The 24552-nt window shown below is 37.7% G+C and overlaps 1 protein-coding gene across 3 annotated transcripts; it reads left to right on the top strand.

The window, feature by feature from the left end:
* The first annotated feature begins 217 nt into the window (after positions 1-217).
* On the top strand, positions 218-22911 carry LOC147335033 (GRB2-associated-binding protein 1-like). 3 transcript variants are annotated; one of them, XM_086275522.1, is made up of 14 exons: positions 218-805; positions 7089-7158; positions 9746-9874; positions 10855-11020; positions 11925-12117; positions 13707-14386; positions 16586-16668; positions 16804-16913; positions 17709-17998; positions 18359-18430; positions 19880-19976; positions 20439-20568; positions 20853-20987; positions 21278-22911. In XM_086275522.1, exons 2-14 carry the CDS (start codon positions 7141-7143, stop codon positions 21461-21463), a joined length of 2289 nt encoding a protein of 762 aa, XP_086131648.1. In that variant the 5' UTR covers positions 218-805; positions 7089-7140; the 3' UTR covers positions 21464-22911. The 3 variants fall into 3 exon arrangements, with proteins under 3 accessions (XP_086131648.1, XP_086131640.1, XP_086131657.1); XM_086275514.1 differs by lacking the exon at positions 7089-7158; XM_086275531.1 differs by lacking the exons at positions 7089-7158; positions 21278-22911 and having other exon boundaries at positions 20809-20927.
* The last annotated feature ends 1641 nt before the right edge of the window (positions 22912-24552 follow it).

Genomic DNA, 24552 nt, shown 5'->3' with positions numbered 1-24552 from the left:
TCCTTTTCCCTCGCACATTTTCCAAAAAAAACTGCATCCATATCCACAGGGGGAGTTTCCTGTTACACAGAGCAGGAGGAGAATGGGAGGAGTGATGAGGAGGAGGAGGGAAAAGAGGGTGGAGAGGAGAGCAGGAATGTCCGAGCTGAGGCATTGTGTTCAGTTATCGCACAACCACAAAAAGCGAGAGAGTGAGAGAAAGGAGGGAGGAGGGAGGGAAGACTGACTGCTGGGAAGTTGAAGCTTTCTCAAAAGGAGGTGTGACTCAGGCGTCGACGGGTGAACAGAAGCTCTTCCATGTGTGGCTAGAAACTGCTCAACTGATTTATTACAGCAGGATTTTACTTAAAAACAGACTGGAAACCTTAACTTATTAAAAGTCTGATTGACAAAGTGGAAGCCTGACCTGCACATGTACAGATCAACTGACTGGATCTCAGACTGGTGTGAAGCTTGGATGCCTTGTTTACCGATTTAAAGCCAAAGCAGCTGATCTCAAATCTGGTTGGATTTGATCATTGTTAACAAAAAAGAAGACTTACTGAAAGGACTAATGAACCTATGTGACATTCGATTGGTTAAATGTACTTGACTGTTGGAAATTCATGGTGATCAACTGAATGGTTGCCTGCTTTGACACATTACTGGCATCCTGATCAACTGAGGTCCATCTGATTGGTTAATTGATAATTAAAGAAGCGCTGCTGGAGCCATATTTGTTGGCATCGGGATGAGCGGAGCAGGGGACGTGGTGTGTGAAGGGTGGCTGAGAAAGTCACCCCCAGAGAAAAAACTGAGGCGCTATGTGAGTATTTTATTTGAATTTGAAACACTTGAAAAAATTAAACATACAAAAAACTGTGCATATGTTCTGTATATATATATGACTCATCTTTGTGATGTCCAGTGTGGATATATGAAGTATCCTAAAGCTGTGCAAAGATTTTTAATCAGGAGTACAACTGCAGAAGTATTACCAACTGTTCATGGAGGTTTGTCTCTGTAGCATTTAATTAAGTTTAAAGATTTGTCTCAGTTTCATCAGTGTTTACACAGTGAGTCATTTCCTACAGTTACACACTCTTGATTATAAAACAATAAAAAACATCCATCCTAACACAGCTGTCAACTAGACAGGAAGCAACACTGTAATGCTACTTGACTTTGTAGTACCACATTATAAAATACAGAGAATATTATTTGTAATTCTACAAAACTGTCTATGGTTTACACCATCCTTCACATTAAGACAGCTGAGATAGGCTCCATCACCACCATGACCGTGAACTGGATTTGCAGTTAAGAAAATAAACGAATGGATGAATTTTTATTTCTAAAAAATGAGAATTCAGACATTATTTATTTGACCCCATTCAGAATACAGCTAATACACAAGCTAAATCTAGAGAAAAAGAAAAACAGCTTGATTGTATGCTATATTTTTAGCACAGCTACAATATTTTTACTACAGTTAGCATATTAGCGTGCAAGCTAGCTGTTTGTTTATTTCAGTAAATATGCAGACTTTTAATTACAGCTAGCACAGCAGTCAATATCCTTAAAGTGAAATCTGTAGCTGTTTTGTATTTGTATTATATTGTAAGACAATTTATTTTTGAGTCCTTTCTCTATAAATTTATGTAAAATGCATACATTGTTACATGAATAAACCCAACAATGTTCATCATTAATCCCATTATCTTTGAAAAAACAAAAACAAAGATGTGACACAGATAAATACCAGCCACTGGTATTAATAAAGTTTATTTAAAACGGATAAAACTCAGTCAACAAGGCTGATCCTTAGCTGATATATTAGCCCTACAAACTGACTGTTATACAACTTGTCATTGGAAACATAACTAACTTAAAGATGAGCTACAAAATTGCTGCAATGTAACTTGTAATCTGATAAACATGCAAAATGAACGAAGTGTACAGTTCTAGCTGCTGTCAAAAGAAACAACTGTTTCTAATTACATGTAAGCCACAAAAATGTTATTTAGCATTTTTCAAATCCCAAACCTGACAACGTGGCACTGTGCCTGTAATGAATACCAGAGACTTGGACCAGTTTTGTTTTTTCCTGTATTCTCCTTCACTATGTAGAATAAGTGGAAGGATGGATTCATGAATTCATGCAAGTTGGTGTGTCCAGTTGCACCACAGGCTGCTTTATTCCAGTAAAGAAGCAGCTTAGGCAGTTAGGATCACATGCATGCACCACATATTTGGCATGCCTTACCAGTGAGTTGAGCTAATCTCATCTCTCCGTTCCATATTTTCCCTTGATGTTTTATTCTTTCCATTTCTAAAAAAAATGTTTGGTGTGCCTTTCTCTGTGTTTCTCTTTCATTCTCGTGCTCTCTCTTCCTCTCCTATTATCACATGTTTTCCTTTCCTCCTGCCCCCCCCCCCCCCCCCCCCCCCCCTCTGTCTTTGTGTGTGTGCAGCGGAAAGTGAAGGATAATAAAATAGGTCAGAAGAAAAAGTGATAGGAAGTGAAGCTGCCTTCAATACCAGAATATGCTCAGGGAAAGCTGAACAATTTCCAGATTTGAACCAGTAACTTTTTACGTGAGAACACGGGCCCTCTGAAGAAATAGCTGAAGCAGAGCATCACTAAAAGGCCGGGGAAAAGCACAGAGAAACTGTGCCAGCACTAATTAGGCAGACTTCAATATTCTTCTTAGCTGACGTCGATAGACCCATCGCAGCAGGGAACATTTTTTAGGAGGGAACAATCAGATTTCAAAGAAAGTCGAGTGCTGGAGTTGCACTTTCTTACTGCTTGTTTAAAATGAAGGAGACCGTGCAAATCCATTGGAATCAAAGAAGAAGAGCTGGAGGAAAAGGGAAAAGAAGACAAGAGACGAAGACGCAGAGAGGCGAGACGGCAAGAAAAAGAAAGTTGCTCCAAACAGACAGACCATTGTTGAGTCTGTGTATATATTCAGTCATGATGGTATATACAATGAAATGTGTGCAAAGAAGCGCTGCATGGCCAGCTGTGCCTCTAATATCAACACACTCACACTTAAGCACACAAACACACACAGTCCCCTATAATGGAAGAAGCAGACAGTTTGTGTGTGTGTGTTCATGTATAGTGGGTAAAGTTCATGGAGTATACTTCGTCACACACTCCCTGCTCTGTTGAAAGCTGTGTGTGCGTTATGTAATAAACCAATTACACTCAGCTATGCCTGGTTGGACGATGAGGGCCTTCCTGAAGATTTAGAAGATTTGAAAACACACGAACACACACACACACACACGTACACAGACACACACACAGCTACACACACACACACACACAAACGAACACACACTCTGGAAGCAAACCAGGGATAATGATGACGTAAATTTTGAAACCTTGAGTACAATAACACATGTTTTACACATACACACACACACAGAAGGTCAAACACAGTTGAAGAAAGAGTTGGGTCTGCAGAGGCCCTCTCTTGGATATGTATCACAGTGTGGATACCTCCAAAAGTCCTGCTCTCCATCAGAGCAATGGTGCTCTACAGACAAGTTCAACACCTTGCCTTGAAAAGGTTTGAATGAAGAGCTCTGATTTCATGCGTCCCAGCACCACAGATGCTCAAACACCACTCAGCAGCACCCACAGAGTTGAACGTTACTTAGCCACAGCCTGTAAAGTATGTAGCATTTATGGCACTCGGTAGGATAATGGGATACAATGATCTATCTAAATTGCTGGTGTGAATGGCTCTTATATTTGACATTTATTCCACTCCATTATACAGTTGCATCCGATTAATGCACAGCTGGATGCTACAAGGTCAGTCAGCCATGGTGCACCTGAAATGTTACATTTCACCTCGAGAGCCCTAGAGTTATTCATGATTTCAGTTTTCCAAGTTGAAAAACTCTTAACCTATGACTTAAATGAAATACAGCAAAGCCACATAAAAAAGCTAATTCTGTTTCACTCTAATTTGGGTCCTATACCTAACATTTGTTCAGTGTATGAAACTTTAGGCTTTAAATGGGCAAAGGAGGAAATGTTTTATTTGGAAGCAGATCTGAATCACTGTGTTTACAGCTGTGAGATGGGGCGTTGACCTTAGCTGAGGACATGCTCTCTGGGGCAATTCTAATTTCTTTCTTTTCTCCTTGTTGGTTCTGCTAGTAATATTGAGATCTGGGAATGACATGGGCAGTGATGGGAATAACGGCCTTACAAGTAACAGCGTTACGGAGTCACTTTTTTCAGTAACGAGTAATCTAACTAATTACTATTTCTATCGTTACAACGCCGTTGCCGTTACTAACACGAAAATGCGGTATGGTCTCGTTACTATTTGTCAACAAACAGACGGTTGAAGCTGTGTTCAGCTTACCGCATCTTATATCAGTTGCATGGAAGTAGCTGAAAGTAATCTGGACGCTACAGCTTTAAGCAGCTGCACATGCTCCCGCGGACGGCAATCACTTTCAGGTTGACGATTTCTTTTTGGCATAAGAAGTGTAGCTAGTGGACAAAACAACCGCATGAGTTCTATAGCAACATGACATTTGGTTGTTTAGGAAGAGGGGGAAGTTTTAGGAGTGACGGTGAGAGAGCGAGAGAGAGAGAGAGAGAGAGAGAGAGAGAGCGAGAGAGAGAGAGAAAGACGGCAGAAAAAGAGAGAGAGCGAGTCTTGAGATGTTGAGAGATTTGTGATGTTTAGTGTGTTTGCAGTGTGTAGTTAATGTGTTGTCTTGTGTAGTTAATGTGTTGTCTTGTGTAGTTAGTGTGTTGTCTTGTGTAGTTAGTGTGTTGTCTTGTGTAGTTAGTGTGTAGTGCTGTGGATAGTTTTGTTTGTGTGTCAGAACAATGAGGCGACTGCTGTCTCCAGGTAGAAACAGGAGTGATACACCTGCTGCTGTGGACAGAGATTATTGTTTTGGAGTGGCACAAATAATTTGTGTGGCATCTTATTGAATGAAGAACAGCCTGTTGTTCTGTAAATAGTTTGAAATGGTTATTTAGAAAATCAAGGTAAAAGGTAGATGACTGCAAATAACTTTGTTGTTTGCAAAACTTGTGCATATGATTTTAAAATTGACAATTTATATTTGCATTTAAAGTTATGAAATATGATTCATTAAACATGTTTGTGGTTGTTACACTAAAAAAATATAACTTTTTCTGCTCAGATTTTATGTTTTTTGTCTGGTTTTAGATCAGTTGTGTTAATACAGTACGTCAAAATGAAAACTTAACTGTAAATTCAGACATGCGAGGTTGTGCTGAAAAGGATGATACCAAACAAGGCAAAGTAAATAGTTTTTAAGGGTGAAATGTGGAGGGAAAATCAAAAGTAGTTAAAAATGGCCAATTGTACCCTGGACCCCAGAGGGCTAAACATTTTTTTTAAAGTAACGTAACAGTTACTTTTCAAGTAATTAATTACTTTTAGAATCTTGTAACTTAGTTACTAACTCAGTTACTCTTTTTAAGAACTAATTACTTTTTCAAAGTAACTTGCCCAACACTGGACATGGGTGACAAGCACCACTAAAAAACGAAGCCAGTGACTGAAGAAAAGGACCACACTGAAATACAGTTAAGGCATATTTATCTGGATTAGAAAGCAAACGTAAACAGGAAAATTACCACCAATTATCTCTTGTAATGTTTTCCTTTGCAATCTAAGCTTAACTTCTTCCCAGCGTGACACTTCAAAGACCATCTGAGGAAATTCTGAACAACTAATAGAATGAAGTTGCTATTGGTCAAAGTCATCGATCCATCCTGGTACCTACTGTTTCACTTCCATAGCACAAAATAATCTTATTTCATCGTATCTTGAAATGAACTGTTTACCCCCCAAACATCAAATTCAAATACTTTCAGAAACAATTTGTCAAATATGCCAGTCAAAAAAAACTTGAAGCTGACTAACATTGCATCATAGAAAGGGACAGTGCGTGGAAGCGGGGCCACCAGTGTTTACATCCTGTTACACGAATCATAAGCCAGGACCTCTATTAGTGGGTTGTAGATGTACACTTCCTTCTGTACAGTCATACAGTTAAAAGGTGCAGTTCAGGAGAAAGAAAACAGTTCCTTCATGAAACTGTTCTCTAGAAGTTTTTTAAAATATATTTTTGAGGAACTGGGTCTGATTTGTGGTAAGAAGTGCTGCTGCTGATGTTTTACATGTAATTTAGTTCTATTATATTTAAAAGAAAGCAGACATCTCCAAAATTTGGCAAATGACACCAAGCTAGATAGATTTTAAAAAAGGACGCCAATGTGTTTCCATTTAAAACCTCTAAAATCTATGAAGGAAACTGAGGAGCCTAGCATCTTAGCATATTCATTTACAGCCATGTTCAAAATATTATTCATCTAAATTTTGTTTACGTTGAAATAAAGCATTTTAGAATAATTTAGTCAGGTTTTTTTTTTTTTAGTTTTTCATAAATGAAACTGTCTGCAAGTGACTGCAAACAAACAGAAAGTGTTTTAAAGTCACATGTTTGCAGTTATGAGAGCTCAGCACTAAAAGGAATGAGAAGATTAGGGATTACAGATGAGAAGATGAGGAACTGAACAGCAGGAATATTGTTATTCAGGTCTGGTGTTAATTTTGGCTTGGAGACAGGATGGAGGAAGTGTTATTTTAGATCCATTGTGCCCTTTTCCTGCTGAGGTCAAAGGTCAAAGAAAGAAACCAAATGAAAGGAGAGGAGGAAAGAAGCTGTTAAAGGAAAAGAGGTTATCTTTATTACTTTAGGTGGATATAAGGCCGCTGCATGGGAGCTGTAGGTGATAGAGAGGAAATGCACTGTGCACAGTGGACATAGGCAACAAACACAGATCAAAGGTAATGCTATAAATGTTTCAGAATAAATGTTGTCCATAGAGGTTACACTTGGGATCTTAAATATAGGAGCAAAAGTATAAACTGGAACAAAGAATATCAGTAATTGTTTGTTAGTGTGTCTATTCTGACCACTGTCTTGGTGATGATAGCAAAGTAGAAGTACAGTTCCAAATAAATAAAATATGTGAGGAAATGTATAATTGGTTGCCATTGTGCTTAAAATTTGATCTTTTTCATCAGATCAGCAACTAAGAGGACGATGAATGGACTGTCCAAATTGTGAAATCAGCAAATGTGGAAAGTAATCTATGTGAGTGAAGAACAGATGTTTCAGAATGCTCTAAATGTTGGTCTTAGACATGTTACTTTCCTACCGTTGGCGTTAGTATAGTAGCCTTAGCATAGTAGCATGCATACCTAATATGGTCATGTTAGCCACACAGCTGGGACTGTGAGCAAAAAGCCCCACCCACCGCCATTCAAGCTTTTTTTTCTTCTTCTGATCAGCAGCCAATCTGAAGAAAGTTGGCTTAAAGAGGAAGGGATAAATAAGAATTGTTTTGAGATTGGAACCATGCAAACCTACTCTAGAGTACAAGAATAAAAAATAATAACTTAGAAATGAGCACGATAGATTTCCTTTTATTAAGAAGAAAAAAATCTCATATTTGTAAAACCTTACAAAGACATGGAGACAGTCTTATCTCTTGTACTGTGGAACAGAGGAAAGCAAAATGAATGATGCCCTAGACCTGTCACTGCATGGCAGGCATGATGTGGGGTAAATCAAAGTTCAGCTGACCCAATGGATGCAAGAAAAAAGAGGGTGTTTGTAGGCATACAAGTACAAGGATATACTAGCGCAATAAGTAGAAATGCATGTTGACAAACAACCTGCTCACTTTTCCAACCTTCAAAAAAGAACCATTACTACAGGACATCAAATTGTCAGTGAGACAAGGCAATAATACCAAAGGAAAACTTTTATTCATTTCTGTGATGTCAAGTGAAAAAATCCAAAGCAAAATTAAAAAAGAAAACAGTATTTCACAAACTGGAATAAGAATAGTATTTTTGATACTTTGGTATCTGATTATTGAGAGTCACATCTTTAAAATAAAACAAAACACCAAACACACTTTTTGGCCACTGAAAAAAAATCATGAATATGAAGACAATAATGAAGTGAGTTTTTTCTTCTAATTAAAGTTTTAAATCAAAGTTTTAAATAAAAAAGTCTAAAGAAATGCAATCACTTGGTAGGCAAAATAAGTTATGAACTTGTATAACAAAACTATAGACTGTACATCAAAAATAAATGGGTTTTCTAACAAGACTTCAAAAGTGCTCAGGACCACCTGACAAAATTGAAGGCCAATGATCATAATTTACAAGCCTAAAATCGTTTTTTTTATTTTTTCAGAATCACATGAAACTAATGATCAAGTGTTTATTAAGGGTCGTAAATCACTGTATTTTATTATAATTATATTATTAAATATATTAATTCTTTTAAATTAAAAACATAAATAAACCCAATGAGTCAGTACATAAAATCAAGTCCAAACTGAACACCAATTTAGTTTGACAAACAAACGCTTTCGTACAATGTTGAACTTGTTGAAGTTTGCATGTCAGGTTGTAAAAGAAGTACTTATTGCATAATAACAACATTAAAATTTGATTACCTTTTTATCCCTTTAAAACTAGTGTGTTTCTTAATCTGGTTGCTCCATCATGACTTATTCTAGTAATAGCCTGTGTTACCAGGCACTTAAAAAGGATTTTGCAGGCCATGCTGGTGAGTGATCCAGTCCGCTGCAGCTTGTTCCTGTTACTTTAATTAGAAAGAATCAAAAAGTATTTTCATACTAGTTCTGCCATGTTGCTGCTTTTATCTCCCCAGCACCCAGCAGATCATCAAACAGCTCGAGGGAGACAGTCAATAAACACATGCTCATACTGCCATCTCCCACCGGCATTTCCTGTTCAGCTATTTCCTTTTCCTGTCTGGGTTTGAAGAAAAAAAGGTTGAAATGTGTTTTGCCATTCATTACTGTGCGCTTTGATCAAACAAGCACACAAACACATAAACTCCCGCTGAGGCTCAGGCCCGAGGAGTCCATTTTATTTTGTTGAGAAATAGTTCATGAGGATCAGAAAGAATGGATTTAGCTTGTCAGGCCAACACAAAAACATACACACACACATACTGTATTCAGCCTTTTAAACAGAAGCATAAAACTTGTTCCTGTGTTTTAAATGGCATTTGTTCAACCTTCGTAAGAAAAATCTCAGGTTTCTTTAAACTGAAAACCTGAGCCCTGAATGTGAAACTGTGCATTCACGTGTCCCTGTACTGTTATGAAATTTAAATCCTTATTTATGCTCTGCTTCACACCTTTAAAAAAATATCATGACTTCTCTTTCACACTCTGCCTACACACTAATGGCACAAACGCACTGGTTGTGAGTCATGTCTGAAGTATGAGATGCCTTCCTGTGGATCATTTGTTGGAGATAGACCCTACCTGTAATGCCCAACACCTGATGCCAAACGACCGGAGACAAGTGTCAAACATTTAGCAGTTCAGTGGACGTAGGCGTGTGTGTGATGTTTAGTTAGCATTCAAATTCACTGAAGTGTAAAACTTAGGACATGGAGGAAGACAACGCTATTGCGTTTAATGAGTTTGTGTAACGGAAGAAGGACAGAAAAAAAAACTTCATATAATCAATAACTCACTCAGGAAGAAGACTGAAGTTCAAAGTCCAAAGTAAAAGTCTCAAAAAGATCTCAGCAGTTGGCACACAGGGGTTGAGTGCTTGCATCTTGTCCTGAGATTATTTTTACACATAAAAACCTTTTTTAGTAATAAATCTTTTACTCTGTCTAGGCCTGGAAGAGGCGCTGGTTTGTGCTGCGAAGCGGTCGACTGAGCGGAGAGCCGGACGTTCTGCAATACTACAAGAACCCGCATTCCCGTCGGCCAATCAGGAACATCAATCTGAATCTGTGCGAACAGGTGAGATGACAGATATATTACTATCTCACCTAATGTTGGATTTATGTCTTTAAACATTTTTTTTTTGTAAATATGATCTTATTTGCAAAATAAAGAGAGAGTGTGGCAACACAGATTTTGGTAATAAAATCAGTTCCTGAATTTTCTTTATGAGAAAAGAGAAAATTTCTCTTATTTCAACTTTGACTGATCTTCTTTTCAAGTTTCTTTCTTTGAGCAGTGCAAGACTTGTAGCACAGAACTACTAATTATTAGATTACACCGCATCACACACTGTGAAAGTCACAACACTAACATTGGTTTGGTAATAATACTAAAAAGATTGTGTTGGCATGGCCACACATGTCTTGTGTGCAGCATAAAATGTGATTTATTTAAGGTGGTTTCTGCTGAATGATCTTCCTTTGACACATCGGAACATTGCAGTAAAGTCGAACTTTGATAGTCTGTCCACAGGGGACGAATTCTTGGCGCACAACCTGGGGATTGTCAGAAAATAGATCATTGTTGTGTTCCTGACCTGGTGCAATCAATTCAGGTCTGGACATTGGGGACACTTTGATTAAAAATTGCTGTTGGGCCAGTGATCATTAGCATAATGGTTGAATTACTTTGACACGGACTGTGATATTTTGTTTTTGGGAAAGTTTGAAATTACAAATCCGCATGCCTGAGTGTCTTCTAAGATGCAATCCAAACATAGCATGTGTGTTGGGACTCGACGGCCCATAGGGGAAGGTTGACCAAATTTAAATTAGGTATGATTTTTCACTTTTTGAGAGACACAGGGAACTTTATGATCACATCTCATAATTTATTTTTTTTCTTTCAAATTCTTTTTGTTTGTTAAATGCCAATTGAATGTATGTATATCATGTACATAGATACTCAACTATGTAAACACTTACACTTAATAAATCCTAAGGGTTGCTTGACTGTTTGACAGTAACAAGTCTGCTCCATTTCTGCCTCTCCGTCAGGTGGATGCTGGCCTTTCTTTCACAAAAAAGGAGCTAGAGAGCAGCTTTGTTTTTGACCTCAGGACAGAAGAGAGGATCTGGTACTTGGTGGCTGAGTCTGAAGAGGACATGAACCGCTGGGTGACATCCATCTGCCTGCTCTGTGGCTTCAACCCTACTGATGATGGTATGCTAAATATCCAATTATTAGACAAGTGAAAAATGCTCCGTGTACCTTTCTTGTTTTGCATTTGAAGTGGATGTTTGCCTGCGTGGGCTGTGGTTGAGTCAGTGTGAAAAGTAGGAGGAGGAGAGAACATGCATAAAGAAAAGTAGACAAGTATGCCTTCACGATTGTGGCTGCCATTGACTCAGACCTGTACAGCAATACATTTAAACAATATAAATATTATGATATTGTTATAGCAGCTTGCCCTTGTACATTTGAACTTTGTGTTCACACGCGAAATGGATCCTTTGAGTTAAACAGTCTTATTTGTGTTTATAATAGATGGATGTTTTATCAGAGGTTTCATATTCTGAATAAATTTGATATAACAAATATAAATTTGATTTTTTGATATACATTTGATATGATACAATGCAACAAATCAGTTATTTTTTTCCATATGTTGACTGTAAAATCAATGGTTTCTTTGTAATTAACATAGATCTCTTTAGGATTAAAGTTATAGAAAAAAACATGTAAAAGAGCTTCTGTAAATTCACACATGAAGTAAGTCACCGCTTTACTAAACATCTATTGTAATGCAATATAGTTTTTGCATCATCAATACTGCACCACACTCCAGTTTATTAAGGTTTTCCAATGTTTTGCTCAGATAATCAACAAATGTATGTTAATATATAACATATAAATGATAAATATATTGGTAGCATTTCAATAAAATGCACTTCAGCACAACAGGAAGAATAACAAACTGCTGGTAAAATATGCATTAAAAGTATTGAAGTGGCGTGCCTAATAAACTGACATGACAAATACTGGCTGAGCTTTGGGACCTTTGAACAGATTGTCTATAAGGTTTTTAATTCCTGAATTAGCTGATTTATTTTCTTTCATTGTACAGTTCCAGAAAGACCTCTTGTCTCCTCCTCCACCTCTGCAACATCTATGACCCCAGTCAGTCACACCACCACCATCTCTACGATGACAGGGTTAGTCCCACCACCATATGACCCGGTGAGTGTGCAGCACATGGAGCCTGACCGGAATTCAGAGGAGGATTACCTGTGGTTATCACAATGCCAGAGTCACATCAGGTAAATAAATGAACACAAAGATACAATAAGACAAAAAAAGCCTAGTCATTAATGTCTTAAAGCTCATTTTCCCAGCTTAGTCTTAGACCAAACATGTTTTCTAGGAGGTTCAGGCTTAATCCATGCCTGGTAAACTCTACATCTCAATTAAGATAGATTAAGTTACAATAGGTTACGGCCAGATTTTTTTTTCACCTAAGTCTAAATGATTTCCAACTACTTAGTAAAGGTTATCTGGTGAATTTGTCTGTAAACAATTTAATCCTCTTTTAAGGATAGTTTTAAAATATCATAGAAATATATTTTTCTGAAGATTTAACTTTAATTAAATAAGCAAACATGTCATAGATGGAATATCTCCAACATGTAGTGGATGGAAAAATCGAGATACAGAACACTTGAAACAAACCTGATGGATATTGTATATATAGTATATTGTATGTATACAATTACAATATTGTTAGGGTTTTCTAACTAGACATCGCGAATGTATGAGGGGACATGATTGTGCAATTGAGGGCCATTGCTCATGAAATGACTTGTCAATAACTGAGTAAAAAATTCCCAGCTTCATCATCCTTTTCTACTTCAGTGCATTAGGACCATAATCTACAAGTTAATCTTCCATTCAGTATCACTTGAAACTCACGATCGAGACACTAAACTCATCAGGAAACTACTGAAGGTCATAGATTAAGGGATCTTATGGCCATTTTCCCATAGATTTCTATGCACCCAGAAGTCTTTTTGCATTAATTAAGTTATTTAACTTTGAAGGTATACTTAGAATTCCTAATGTGTTAATAAATCCTGTTGTTAGCAATATCATTTAAGGTAACAGAGCAGCGAATTAACTTTAGACGTCTTCTGAAGCCTTTAGAATTTCGCTAAAATTTTAACCTCATAGAAAGATTTGCAGTTTCTGTAAAAACTGAGTTAAAATGCCAAAATGAGTCCAGAATCTATACTTAAACTCTAACAAAACTAATAAAAACACAATGATAGAAAACAGAATTATAAAAGACAGCCTGTCAGATCTGCAAGCTTTGTTTAATATAACTAGTTAGTTTTTGTTTTAGTCATATTATTGCTCAAAACAAAATCCTAAAAATGCAAAAAAAAACTTTTCCACTCTGACTCCAGTTCCACTCCAGTTCAGACTAAAGAGAACCAGCTGAAGATAAATCAGCTAAACTACCAGAGTTACAGGTTCAGACGTGTTGACTCTAAGAAAGGGGATTTGAGATTTATCTTGGATCACACCCACGGAAAAGGTTGACTTCATGAAACTTCATGGGAGAGTTCCTCAGAACAGCACAATAAAACCTATTTTCCTCCTCAGTTGGAAAATGTTTGATCTTTCCAGACACGTTTAGTTGTTGAGGTTTGAACCCAAAGCCTTGAGTGGACTATGATGGGAAAAATCAACAATAATTGTAATGCAAAGAAAACCTTTCTATTTTATTCGTCTTTGTTTTTGACCAAAATAAACAGATAAACTATACAACTTAATAAGGAAAAAAAAAAAGAAAAAACAAACTCTTTTTATTCAAGTCTTTTTGTTGATATCTCTCTCTTTCTTTTTGTAGGGCTCCTTTAGGGTCATCCACATCTCTTGAAACTGACTACAATGACAACCTTTACCCGCCTCCCTCTGCAACCTCCTCCTCTTCTTCTTCTTCTTCCTCTCCTTCCCTCCTCCCCAGCAGCCTTCCAAATCCATCCTACTCCTCTTCCTCCTCTTCTTCTGGCTTTAGAGTGGTCCCTTGGACAGTCACTGCAATGTCGAGCCCTCTCAGCCAGTCTTTAGATGCCAGCACAACCCCTGACTCCCAGAATCGAGCTGGCAGACCCCGCTGTCACCCCTCTCCGCATCCCAGAAAGCACTCCCTGGATTTTCACCTTCGTCCAGTAGCAATACCTCTCAGTGATAATGTGCACTCCAATGTGCATCCAAGCACACACTCATCCACCACTAGTGGTTACCAGATCCCACGTCCAGTATGCACTTCACAACCGCCGCCCCCTCGCCGCCCATCTTCTACCCTTAGTGTGGACTCCCTAACCCAAGCAGAGATTCATGCTTCCACCCCTACTCCTCCTCCGCGCCCACCAAAACCTCTTGGCATTGCAGCCCAAGGAGAAAGCTCAAAGCTTGCCACACTCCCCCGAACTGCCTCAGAGCCAGAGAGGAGGGATGAGAGTGTGGATGGAGGAGGACATCTGCCAAGGAGCAACACCGTCACTACACCAGGATGCATGCATACAAGTAAGGAGACAATACTGTCCTGACATTGATAATTCAAACAAATAATCCTTCAGATTTCAATGCCAAAACCAACATTTCATTCATTAGATTTTTTATTTTTCACACATTCAACAAATCAGATTTAGGGAGTTCTTTAAGGAGCCTTTGAGATGCCAGTTGATGCATTTTATTTCCTCTTGATTAACGTCAATACACACAACACCTGAATATGAATAAACATAATGTGCAAATAACAGACGAGAAGATGTTTCTGTCTGTCTGAAATCTGAGTCCCACTGAGCTGTCAGTTTGAGCTGGCATTGATTACACATGGGTACCTAATCTTTGTACAGAGCCAAAGACAGACAAAATGAACCTGGTAGTTTTCATGTGAACATTTCTTTTCTTCAGTCTTATATAGTGACCAGCAGAAGTCTTGATCTAGTTATCTCTTATCTGGTATCCACATGTTCGGGCTATAACAATAGCTCTAAAAATGTAGTTGTTGTCAAAACAAGTCGACCTTCTGGCTGGTGTGTTCCATGCTGCATTTGGATTCAACCAGGCTCGCTGTTTTTGACATTTTATAGTCCTTGTGCTAAGCCAATCTATAAGTTCTAGCTGTAGAACTAAAGATAAATCAGTGCCAGTGTAAGGCATTGATTTAGCTGCCAAAATGCTTTACCGTGTGTACCATGTTTAGTGGATATTAATCAGCTGTATGTAACTTAGGCTGCAATTTAAAGCAGGATAGGTTTTAAACAGCAGGTTCATTAAGGTTTTATTGCTGCTGCAGGAAACTTGTGATGTAAAAGAGACTTTATGAATCTGGAGACTGACAGCGTTGGATGGTAATTCTCAGTTGGTTCTTCAGATCTTTTTGTTTTAATTGCCATTATGCAAACTTGTAATGATCCAGGTTTCATTATGTTTTATTGTAGCTGACTTTTAAAACTAAACAGTTTTAAAATTTGTTGCTCTAAACAAAGTTACTGTGATGTCACTTCTGGATTTGCTGGCTCTTACTTTGAAGGCTTTTGGTGTTTCGAAACCTGATATGAGGAGTGAGATGTAGATATGACTGAAACCCTACGGAAGATTGTGATCTCATGCTTTTTTTTCATCAGTTGAACATAAATTTAATGCTGTATTCAGAGAGATAGAGATAGACCTCCCTTAATTTAACAAACAAGTCAGGCTGTTTTACCACTAATTGCCCTGCTAGTTATTAAAAATAACGCAGCTTTAATGCACGTCACTGGATTCATTTTTCAAACCAGAAGACAATGTTCTTGTTCTTCATGAATTTTATTGAGATAGCATTTTTTTTCTACACTTCTAAAACACCAACCACTAACATTTTTACCATTTTACATTTGTCATTAATTTAATCACCAAAGTGTCAGATTCAGAGTAATAATCCCACAAAAGGTGCAAACTAATGAAAACTGGTTCACATGAGAACACCTTCTGGTACCAGATGTGCCTACTTAGTAATATTCAGAGACAAGTTCATGCACATTAATGTTGTACTCAGTTCAATGCTAAATCTTTTTAGGAGGCTGCAATCACTGTTTGCTATCTGATTTTTAAACCTCGTACCTGAGGGAGATTATGCAGAGCTAAGAAGCTTTGTTGTGCAGAGCTAGCAGTTCTGAGGGATTATATTGTTACAGCTGAAACTGTTTGTGCATGATTGCTCCATAATTTGATTCATTAATCAAACGTGAACTTTGCCCAACAACAGCACAAGGAGATTTCTTTTCTTTTGTTTTTTTTAATCCACATTCTCTTTCCAGTTCTATGAAGTTTCCATCATAAAGAAACAGCTGCTTTCAAGTATATCTAAGATAGATTCATGCAAGCTCAGACTTGTTATTTCATGCATGTGGTTGTCCCACCTTCTTAGATTACCCGCCATGCGTATTCAGTTTCACATTTGGTCAAACCCACTGTACAAATGCTGTTTGTGTAAATGCGTGTCAGCAGAAGTCTACGATCTGCAAAGGTATACAAGTAGTTGGCAGTTTACTGGAAGAGCTTTGCCATTGGAAAGAAAATCACTTTCACTTTCACATCTGTAGACAAAAAACAAAAAAAACAACAAAAAAAAAAAACAGCAAGAAACAAATAAATAGAAAGCCAAAACAAGTTTGTCTGTTATCATTGAACAGAGGATTGAGCTACTCATGGATTTTGTCTCAATACTTTCTGTTTCAGGTAGCGACTCTTTTTACATCCCTCGGTCTTTGTCTGACAGAGCAAGCATGTTTGATTTCAGTGAGAGCTTTAACAGCTATTTTGTAAGTTGAAACCTCCAAAATAAAATAAATGTTAACTTTGAACGACTATTCTATCTTTTATCTCTTTCTGTTTTATCATGGATTTATAATTTTACAATGAAAAACAACCTGCATTCTTGATCCATTCTTTCTCAGTTTAACAAAGGCATGGTCCCTCTGGGTAGTGTCTGTTCTGAAGATGATGATGTGGATGAAAATTATGTTCCCATGAGCGCTGCCACCTCTGAGCCACCGGTTGCACCCAGGTCTGTAAGAATTACGACACGTAAAATAAAGATTTCTTTCTTAAAATCAGCCTCTCAAATTGTCATCTGCACGATGAAGCTGTTTTAGGTCCTCTCTCTTTAAGATCCCACTTCGTGAAATTCCACTTTCTTCTAATAGGCTGCCCCTTACTTTGTAGTACTCAAGTGGATGAATTGGCCAAATCTGGCACATTTACATAGTTCATGAGCCCTTAGTAGACTATCAATCAAAGACGCACAGACACACAAACAACTTAATGTGAAAAAAAATACAGGTATGACAATATTTCAAAAACATATTTGTATTGTGTTGAAGAGCTATCAAATGAAGATGAACACAGTTCAAGGTGCAAGGAGTTGATGTAACCTTTATTTAACAAAGCAAGTCATAAAGACCGCTTTGTTAAATAGCAGTCTTTATTAACAAATAAAAGCCTCCCAAGCAAACACACACTGAAAAAAAACACACACCTGCTGATAAAACACTAACCCCTGGTGGTGGCTTGATGTCAATCAAAATTTTCAGAGAGTTGTTACAAAAGGCACCTTTAATCTTTGGACTAAAACACAAGCTAACATCACCTCACATGTAAGGAACTACTTATAACTATTAGTAACTACTTCCCTCACATGTGCTGTACCAATGTACTAGTAATGTGATGTGACAATAAATTTGATTGATTTGATAAACCTAATGACAGCCAATGCTGTGATGAAAAGAACATCTGGGACATTTGAAATTGGAATTTACAATTCAGTAACGTTAATTTCTGATTAATTTTATTCTTCTTCCAGAGTGCCTCCACCCTCAGACCCCTCTGCCCAGCTCCAAGAAGGCAACTACGTCCCTATGACCCCTCTGACATCTTCATTTCCTACACACCCCACCACTGTCATGACCGACATGGCATCTCTCGGGAGGCAGGTGCCTCCCCCTGCGCACATGGGTTTCCGTAACTCCGCCCTGACTCCCCTTGCTCCTCTCACTCCGCCGCTCAGGAGAAATACCATGAACACTTCTGCTGGAGGCGAACAAGAAGCCGTGCCCCCTCCGATCCACCGCAACCTGAAACCACAACGGAGAGGTTAGCGGAAACTTAGTGGGAAATTAAGTTTTGTGTTAAATTTAGTATCATTCTACTGTGAGAGCTGGAAGCTGTAACAGAGCCTTGATGTAAAAAAAAAGAAAAAAAAGAAAAAAAAAGAAAAACTCCTTACCTTGAATTAAATAATGTTCCCTTTAAAATATTTTGTATTTTCAAGCATTTTGGTGAGTTGTAAAATTCACCTAAATAACCACAAGCATATTTCTAAGGAAATGAACTAGAGTTTAAAAACCAGATTCTGTCTGTTCATAGTAAGCATTAATGTAGCATTAGCTGAGTTGCTGTTGCAGCACTCTTTGGTAAATGCCATCTGTTTTGCGGTGTTGCGTGTCTCTGCAGGGGTTTGTGCCAATCAGCCGGTGGACAGAAATGAGAGCCAAACTCCTGAGGAGCTGACAAATAAAACAAGAGGTACAAACTACAACACACATTTACATCAACACTTAGTTTTCTCTTGATATTTAAGACAATATTAAAATGATATGGCTGAATAATAATGAAAACAAATAGAAAAATCAAAATTTTGCCAAATATTTAAAATTCTAGATATAAAATATTTGCTAAGCATCAAAAAGTAAACATTTTGCATGATCAGCGAACAGTCCAGCAGAGGTGGAAGACGTAAAAGAAGCTTTAAAAAATGATTCAAAGTGTACAGGTGTAATCACACCAGCAGAAGCTGATGCATCTACTGAAGCAAGTAAATGCAATAAAATATCTGAACCTTAGAAGCCATGAAAAACACTGGTGAAAGGGGCTTTCCATCAGAGCTTCTTGTAATTACTTCCCACTTCATGATTCCTCTTTTTGCTTTTACTCAGCTTGTCTTGTTCTGTAAAATCACATTTTGTTGTTTGTGCTGACAACTGATTTTTTTCTTTTAAATTGTGGTTTGAAGACAATACACCCACTTATAAAATGAAACAGTTTTCAAACTTTGACCCTAAGCTTTCTGTTCCTGAAACACTTGGCTGTTTCTCCTCTGTGGTGACTCTTTCTCCCCCCCACCCCCTCAATATCTGTCATTTCATTTTGTTTTAATTATTCACCTGCTCCCACTTTGCTCAACAAGCCTGCACTACAAGAGCACGACAGCCACACACACAGCGACACGAACCAGCTGCTGCTTATAGAAACGTTCACATTAAATTTTAAAGTCTTCACAGTCAAGAAACTGTTTCTGGACACGCAAGGAAAAATCCCCCACCTGATTTTACTTCCTATAAAAACTTTATTCTGTTTTTAATTACAATAATAAACATTAAAAGCCAACATTAAAAGTATTACAAGGATGCTTTGGCACCGTTTACAGTTTTTAGTTGTTTTCAAAGAGTGGTTTGTCCAGATAAAAGCAAAATTTCTGTCAAATTTGTCATATATGTGACTGCTGGCTGGGTCACACATTAGATGGTAATCTGTCTTTGTTTTTTTTCCTCAGCCTGCAGGTCTGCGTCAGCCTGCTTTCAGTTGGTCAATACAGCAATAAAACAATGAAGTACACGTTTTCACTCAAATCACCCAAATTCAACAGCTGAACTGAAAAAAAAGGGGGTTTGAAATGACTCAGCAACTGAGGAAGACAATGAATATATTTAAAAAATCAGACCTCAGGTCTTACTTTTTTATGTTAAACTGTGAAATTTTTCAAACTCGAGGCTTAAAATAAACAATGCAATGCTCTTTTTTTTTTACTGCTGTCTAAACAGCTCTAATCACAGATATAAAGGAAGGACAAGTGGAAATACAGTTTTCTTGTTCTCATATCCTGAAAACAAGCAGCCCCTATTTGAGCTAAGCCTTACATTATTTCAAACTGTAATAAGTAAAGCCGCCCTTTTCTCCCCATCTTTTGTCACCCAGTAAAACCAGCTCCTCTGGACATCTCTTCAGTGCAGCAGGACTGGCAGGAAGTCCCCCCTCCAGTGCGCTCGCCTGTAACACGGACCTTCACCCGTGGGTATGTTTGTTTGCGTGACATGATCACGTTTACTGCAAGGTCAACAGAAAACTACAGAACACAAATTTACTGCCTGGAACGCTTTCAGAGTAAGAGAGAGGAAGGATGTGTTAATAGCTGAGCAGCAATCTACTGCCACCCTGTGGTGCTTAAGGGTTACTACAAGGACTTTTAGATCATCTTACAACAGCAAGATGTTGTAATTTAAGTTAATAAAAGAAGAATGGAGTAGAATCAGTAAATATAAATACTAATTAACAGTAAGTAGTTACTCTGTAGTAAAAACTACAAAGTAAAAGTTTTCTTTACTCAGCCATCAATAGAATAAATATTGATTGATTTGTCTGACCAACAATCTATAAGTCAGCAAAATTGAGATGAAGTTTTGCTTTAAAAGCAAAAACTACCTAATCTTAAATCATCATGTAAGATTCATTTTATATTTATGTGTTTGTGTGACAGACCCTCCAGTCGTCGGACGGTCACGCCGAGCTCTGCTCACAGCTCTTCACCGTCCTCTGATTCCGATGACCCAGATGACAACTATGTTGCAATGATGACCTCTAGCCTCAGTTTCAGTGCCGGCGAGCAGGTAAAACACACACATCTCCCCTGTTTTGTTCCATTTTTTCACAATGTTCCAACTATTCTTGCTTTCTTTTTCCCCATTTATTCTTCTTCATCTTTTATTCTTATTATATTGAAAACATTTGGCTCATGTTTTGTTATTTGGGGCATTGTTTCCCTTCTTTCTTTGAAATATATTCTAATACCTGATTGTGAGTACCTTCCATCTCTCTATCATGTCTTAACATTTTTTTCTTTCTTCTAGATTTCATAACTCCTTTACTAAACTCTCTACATTACGGTTTACAGTCTCTGAGACTTATGATGCACCGAGCTTCAGAGGGCGGAGTCAACAGCCCTGTGTTACGACGAGCCAGAGATGACAAGCAGGTGGAGTACCTGGACCTTGACCTCCACACTGGACAATCAACACCAAGCAGACAGGTAAACCATCTTTCGCTGTTTCACTCTGTCATTCCACATGAGTCATAACATTCAATTAAATGTGCTTTTATTTCTTTTACTGTTATACTATATAGCATATGCATTATTTAATTAATAATTTGTCATCAGATATAAATAATACATTTTGACTGTGATCATTTTGTCTGACCACCAGAGGGCACCAATGGATTACTTTCGTTTTTCCGAGTAAATAATCTAAAAAAAACCCCAAAAACCCCAAACTCCCAAAAATCATATAAATCTTTCTCATTGTGTTTCTGTGCAACCAGAAACGCTGCACTGGAGAAGGTTTAACCGGGGGCAGTGAGCACGCTGGAGACGGCGAGGATCAAGCACGAGGCCAGCGTACACGTGTGGACTATGCAGTGGTGGACCCCAAAAGGACCAAGGCCCTGAGGAGCACGCGAGAAGCACGGCATGCCGGGAGGATGTCTACGGAGAAGAATAAATTATGAAAAACGCACAAACACACACACAAAGTTCAAAACGTGCTTCTTATCCAGGAAAAGAATAAATATAACTGCAATCCATTGGTGGACAAAGTGACTGATGGACTGTTATAATCTTAGAATCATTACGTTAATATCAAGTATCTACTTAGGAAAGTATTCACATCCTCAGACTGTTTGGCAGATCTGTTAAAATGAGCTTGGGGCATGCAGGAACCATCTACAGCCCAGTATATCAGCTGATATACATCCCACTGGTAAATATCGTATAGGGCTCATATTTAAGTTTCAGCACAGCTAGAAGCCACTTCACTTAAATACACAACAGATTACTCTGGATTTTTTTTTTTTTTTTAACAAAGGTATGTTGATGATGTGAATGCCTTGATTGGCAGGTCTTGCAGTTAGTCATACAAAGCTGTTGTCATTAAAACATGAATATCAGATAGTTTAACTAAGTTATTATATAAAATGTACAGTAGTTTATAGTAACAGTTCCTTTTTTTATTTCCTCTCCACACTACAAAACCACACCACACTACCATATTTTATTATTTAGTTATTTTATATAAAATGAAAAATTTTCCTTGGTTATTAAAACCTTCAAATACCCAGAAATCAAAGTCACATTTGCAGAAATAAAGGACATGACCCTGTTCTCTAAGATGACTTTCAGTGGCAGCGTAGAAACCCTTAGAAAAGGCAAATATTCTTTGAATTTTAGAGTTTAAATCACCAGCAGGCATTTGAAGATAAAAAAAATCTAAAAATAGAAATGTATGTTAAGCAACACAATGTCATATTAATATGCGCGAATGATCTGTCAAAGGATGGTGATGATTCGACACAAAACTGCCCCTTTCAAAACCACAGGTCGACTTGTCAGAGTTTTTGGAAAGCCCGTTTTTACTGAATGGAAAACACCACACTTTGAATAGAAGGCAGGGCAATGAGGAAATGCAGTCTTACTCAGATCCTACATAAGCAAAAAAGAATATAACAGCTGCTTCTCTAGAGCACTGGAACTTCTTCATCTACTTCTATTCAAAACAGGTGACAACATCACTTATTTCTCCAGGGTAGTTTTTGCTGCACCGTAATATAAGTAAGATTTCAGTTTTGCTTTAAATCTACTGAGAAAAACTGTTTGACTTGTTTTGTGCTGTGATATTTTTTTAAGCCAAAAATCTCTGGTGACTTTAATTTTGTATGTCTATGTTAAGTTTCCCTAACGACATGCATTAGTTAGATTTGCTCCTCTGAGGGAGTGATAAACGTGGCGGGAAGTTTGTGTTTTCCTTGTGACTAACACACAGTTATTTTCCAGTGTATTCATCATCGCGATGTGAAGCCTTCTGTCAGATCCTGTCTGTCCAGATGATGGATATAATCTGTTAATGCTGATTTATGTGATCGTAGTAAGAATGGAATAAACACTATACATCACTAGCAGGGCCAGGGCCTGGTGTATTTTTCATTCATTTCCAAAGAACACAAAATTGTTCAAAAACTAAAACAGTGTTTTGACAATCAGGAGAAAATAACGACTCACTTTATCAAGTCCAAGTCTCAGTGAGATGCCATGTATTTGTATAATTCAAAGACAAGACACAGACAAAACCAGCGGGTGCACATTTTGCTGTAACCACTGCAGCTCCATATTCTGAAACTTCAAGATTAGCATACATGCTGCCATGATGGTGGCCTATTTTTGGAGTCAGAAGTAATCTTATTTGGATTGGAGGATGGATTAGCAAGCTACCAGCTAACATTAGCAATGCTGGGTTAGCATGCTGCACCCATAAACTCCATGAGTTCATCAGGCACAAATAACAGACTTAGCCCATAGTAGATCATACTACAGTTTTACTCAAAAAAGATGAAATTGTTTGTGACAGTTTTACAGTGGCTTAATTTTTGCTCACTTTCTAATCACCCAGAATACCCTCTTTTTCACTCCCACTGTCACACTGTCAGTCATTAGGCTTGATCTACAGATGTTTTAGCCTTGAAGTGGTGGATTGTAAAAAATCAAAAAGGAGATAAAATCCACATTCCCGGGGGTGAGCTACTAGACATTTTAGTTATGTTTGCTTAATATACTTCAGTTAAAAAAAAAGAAAGAAAAGACAATAAGTGTGTGACAAATACAGAGTTTAGTAAACATACAGTACAAATGGGAAACTTTGCATCTTATAAAGAATGACCTTTTTTTGGCCATGTTTCTTTCACTCTTAGTCTGGGCTCTTGTTGTCATTGACCAACTTCCTGTTTCTGTTTTCCTGCACATTTTGCTCTGCGGAAATGCTGATGTGTGAAAGAAGTGGACTTACACAAAACTGCTACACTTACATTTGAATTAGGTGGCTTTGTAGCTATGTGTTATTAGCTGTGGTAGTATACAGTAGAAATACATTTTCATTTACATTTTCCCTGATAACAACTAATGTTAATTCTGATCATATGTTATTTGCATATCAAAATATTGACGTATGACAGTAAGTATGACGACAACAACAACCCAACAAACCTCATAGCTCAGAATATGCAAAATAATTATTCCGGATTTGAGAGTAGGATTTTTTTTAGTTTTAGTGTATTTCTGTAGTCTGTAGTAATATGGCCAATATAATGCTATTTTGATGATTCGTATTATATCAGATCTTACTGAAACACTTTGAATGGAAACCTCAAAGATAAGCAGTCTCAGATGAGTCATCGTCTGAGTAATGTGCTAGCCTTTCTTAGAACTCTGAAAAATATTGTTTGAACTTACAAAGGAAAACCACTGTATGTAATTTTGCTTAGGAAATGTTCACTGTTAAACTGGTTTCTCTTTTTGGTGTTTGAGAGGGAGTGTCAAACTAAATGTGACCGGCTGATGTCAGATAAGGAAAACAGTTTGCAGAAAAAGAAAGGAGCCGTGGAAGACACACTTGCTGCTGTAACAAGCATGTAAGCAAAGCAAGAGTTTATCGTGGAACTTATTAGCTGGCTGAAGGTTTCAGAGGGACTTGAGAAATTCTATTGAACAGAGAACATTTGGTAAGGGCTATATGATATGTCATGTGTAATATGTAAGTGAAGCTAGGACT

Source organism: Aulonocara sp. 'chitande type north' Nkhata Bay, linkage group LG3 (assembly GCF_057382095.1).
Source record: "Aulonocara sp. 'chitande type north' Nkhata Bay isolate Kocher_YH1m ecotype deep benthic linkage group LG3, A_spYH_male_GT1.1, whole genome shotgun sequence".
NCBI classification, from domain to species: Eukaryota; Metazoa; Chordata; class Actinopteri; order Cichliformes; family Cichlidae; genus Aulonocara; species Aulonocara sp. 'chitande type north' Nkhata Bay.
This window is presented reverse-complemented; position numbering and strand designations above follow the sequence as displayed.

Bases quoted from the DNA above. Each gene is read 5' to 3' on its own strand.
- LOC147335033 (XM_086275514.1), top strand. From the start codon at position 731: ATGAGCGGAGCAGGGGACGTGGTGTGTGAAGGGTGGCTGAGAAAGTCA. The intron at 16,914-17,708 runs GTCTGTAAGAAT...TTCTTCTTCCAG, and splicing joins GAGCCACCGGTTGCACCCAG to AGTGCCTCCACCCTCAGACC. The intron at 20,569-20,852 runs GTAAAACACACA...TACGGTTTACAG, and splicing joins GTTTCAGTGCCGGCGAGCAG to TCTCTGAGACTTATGATGCA.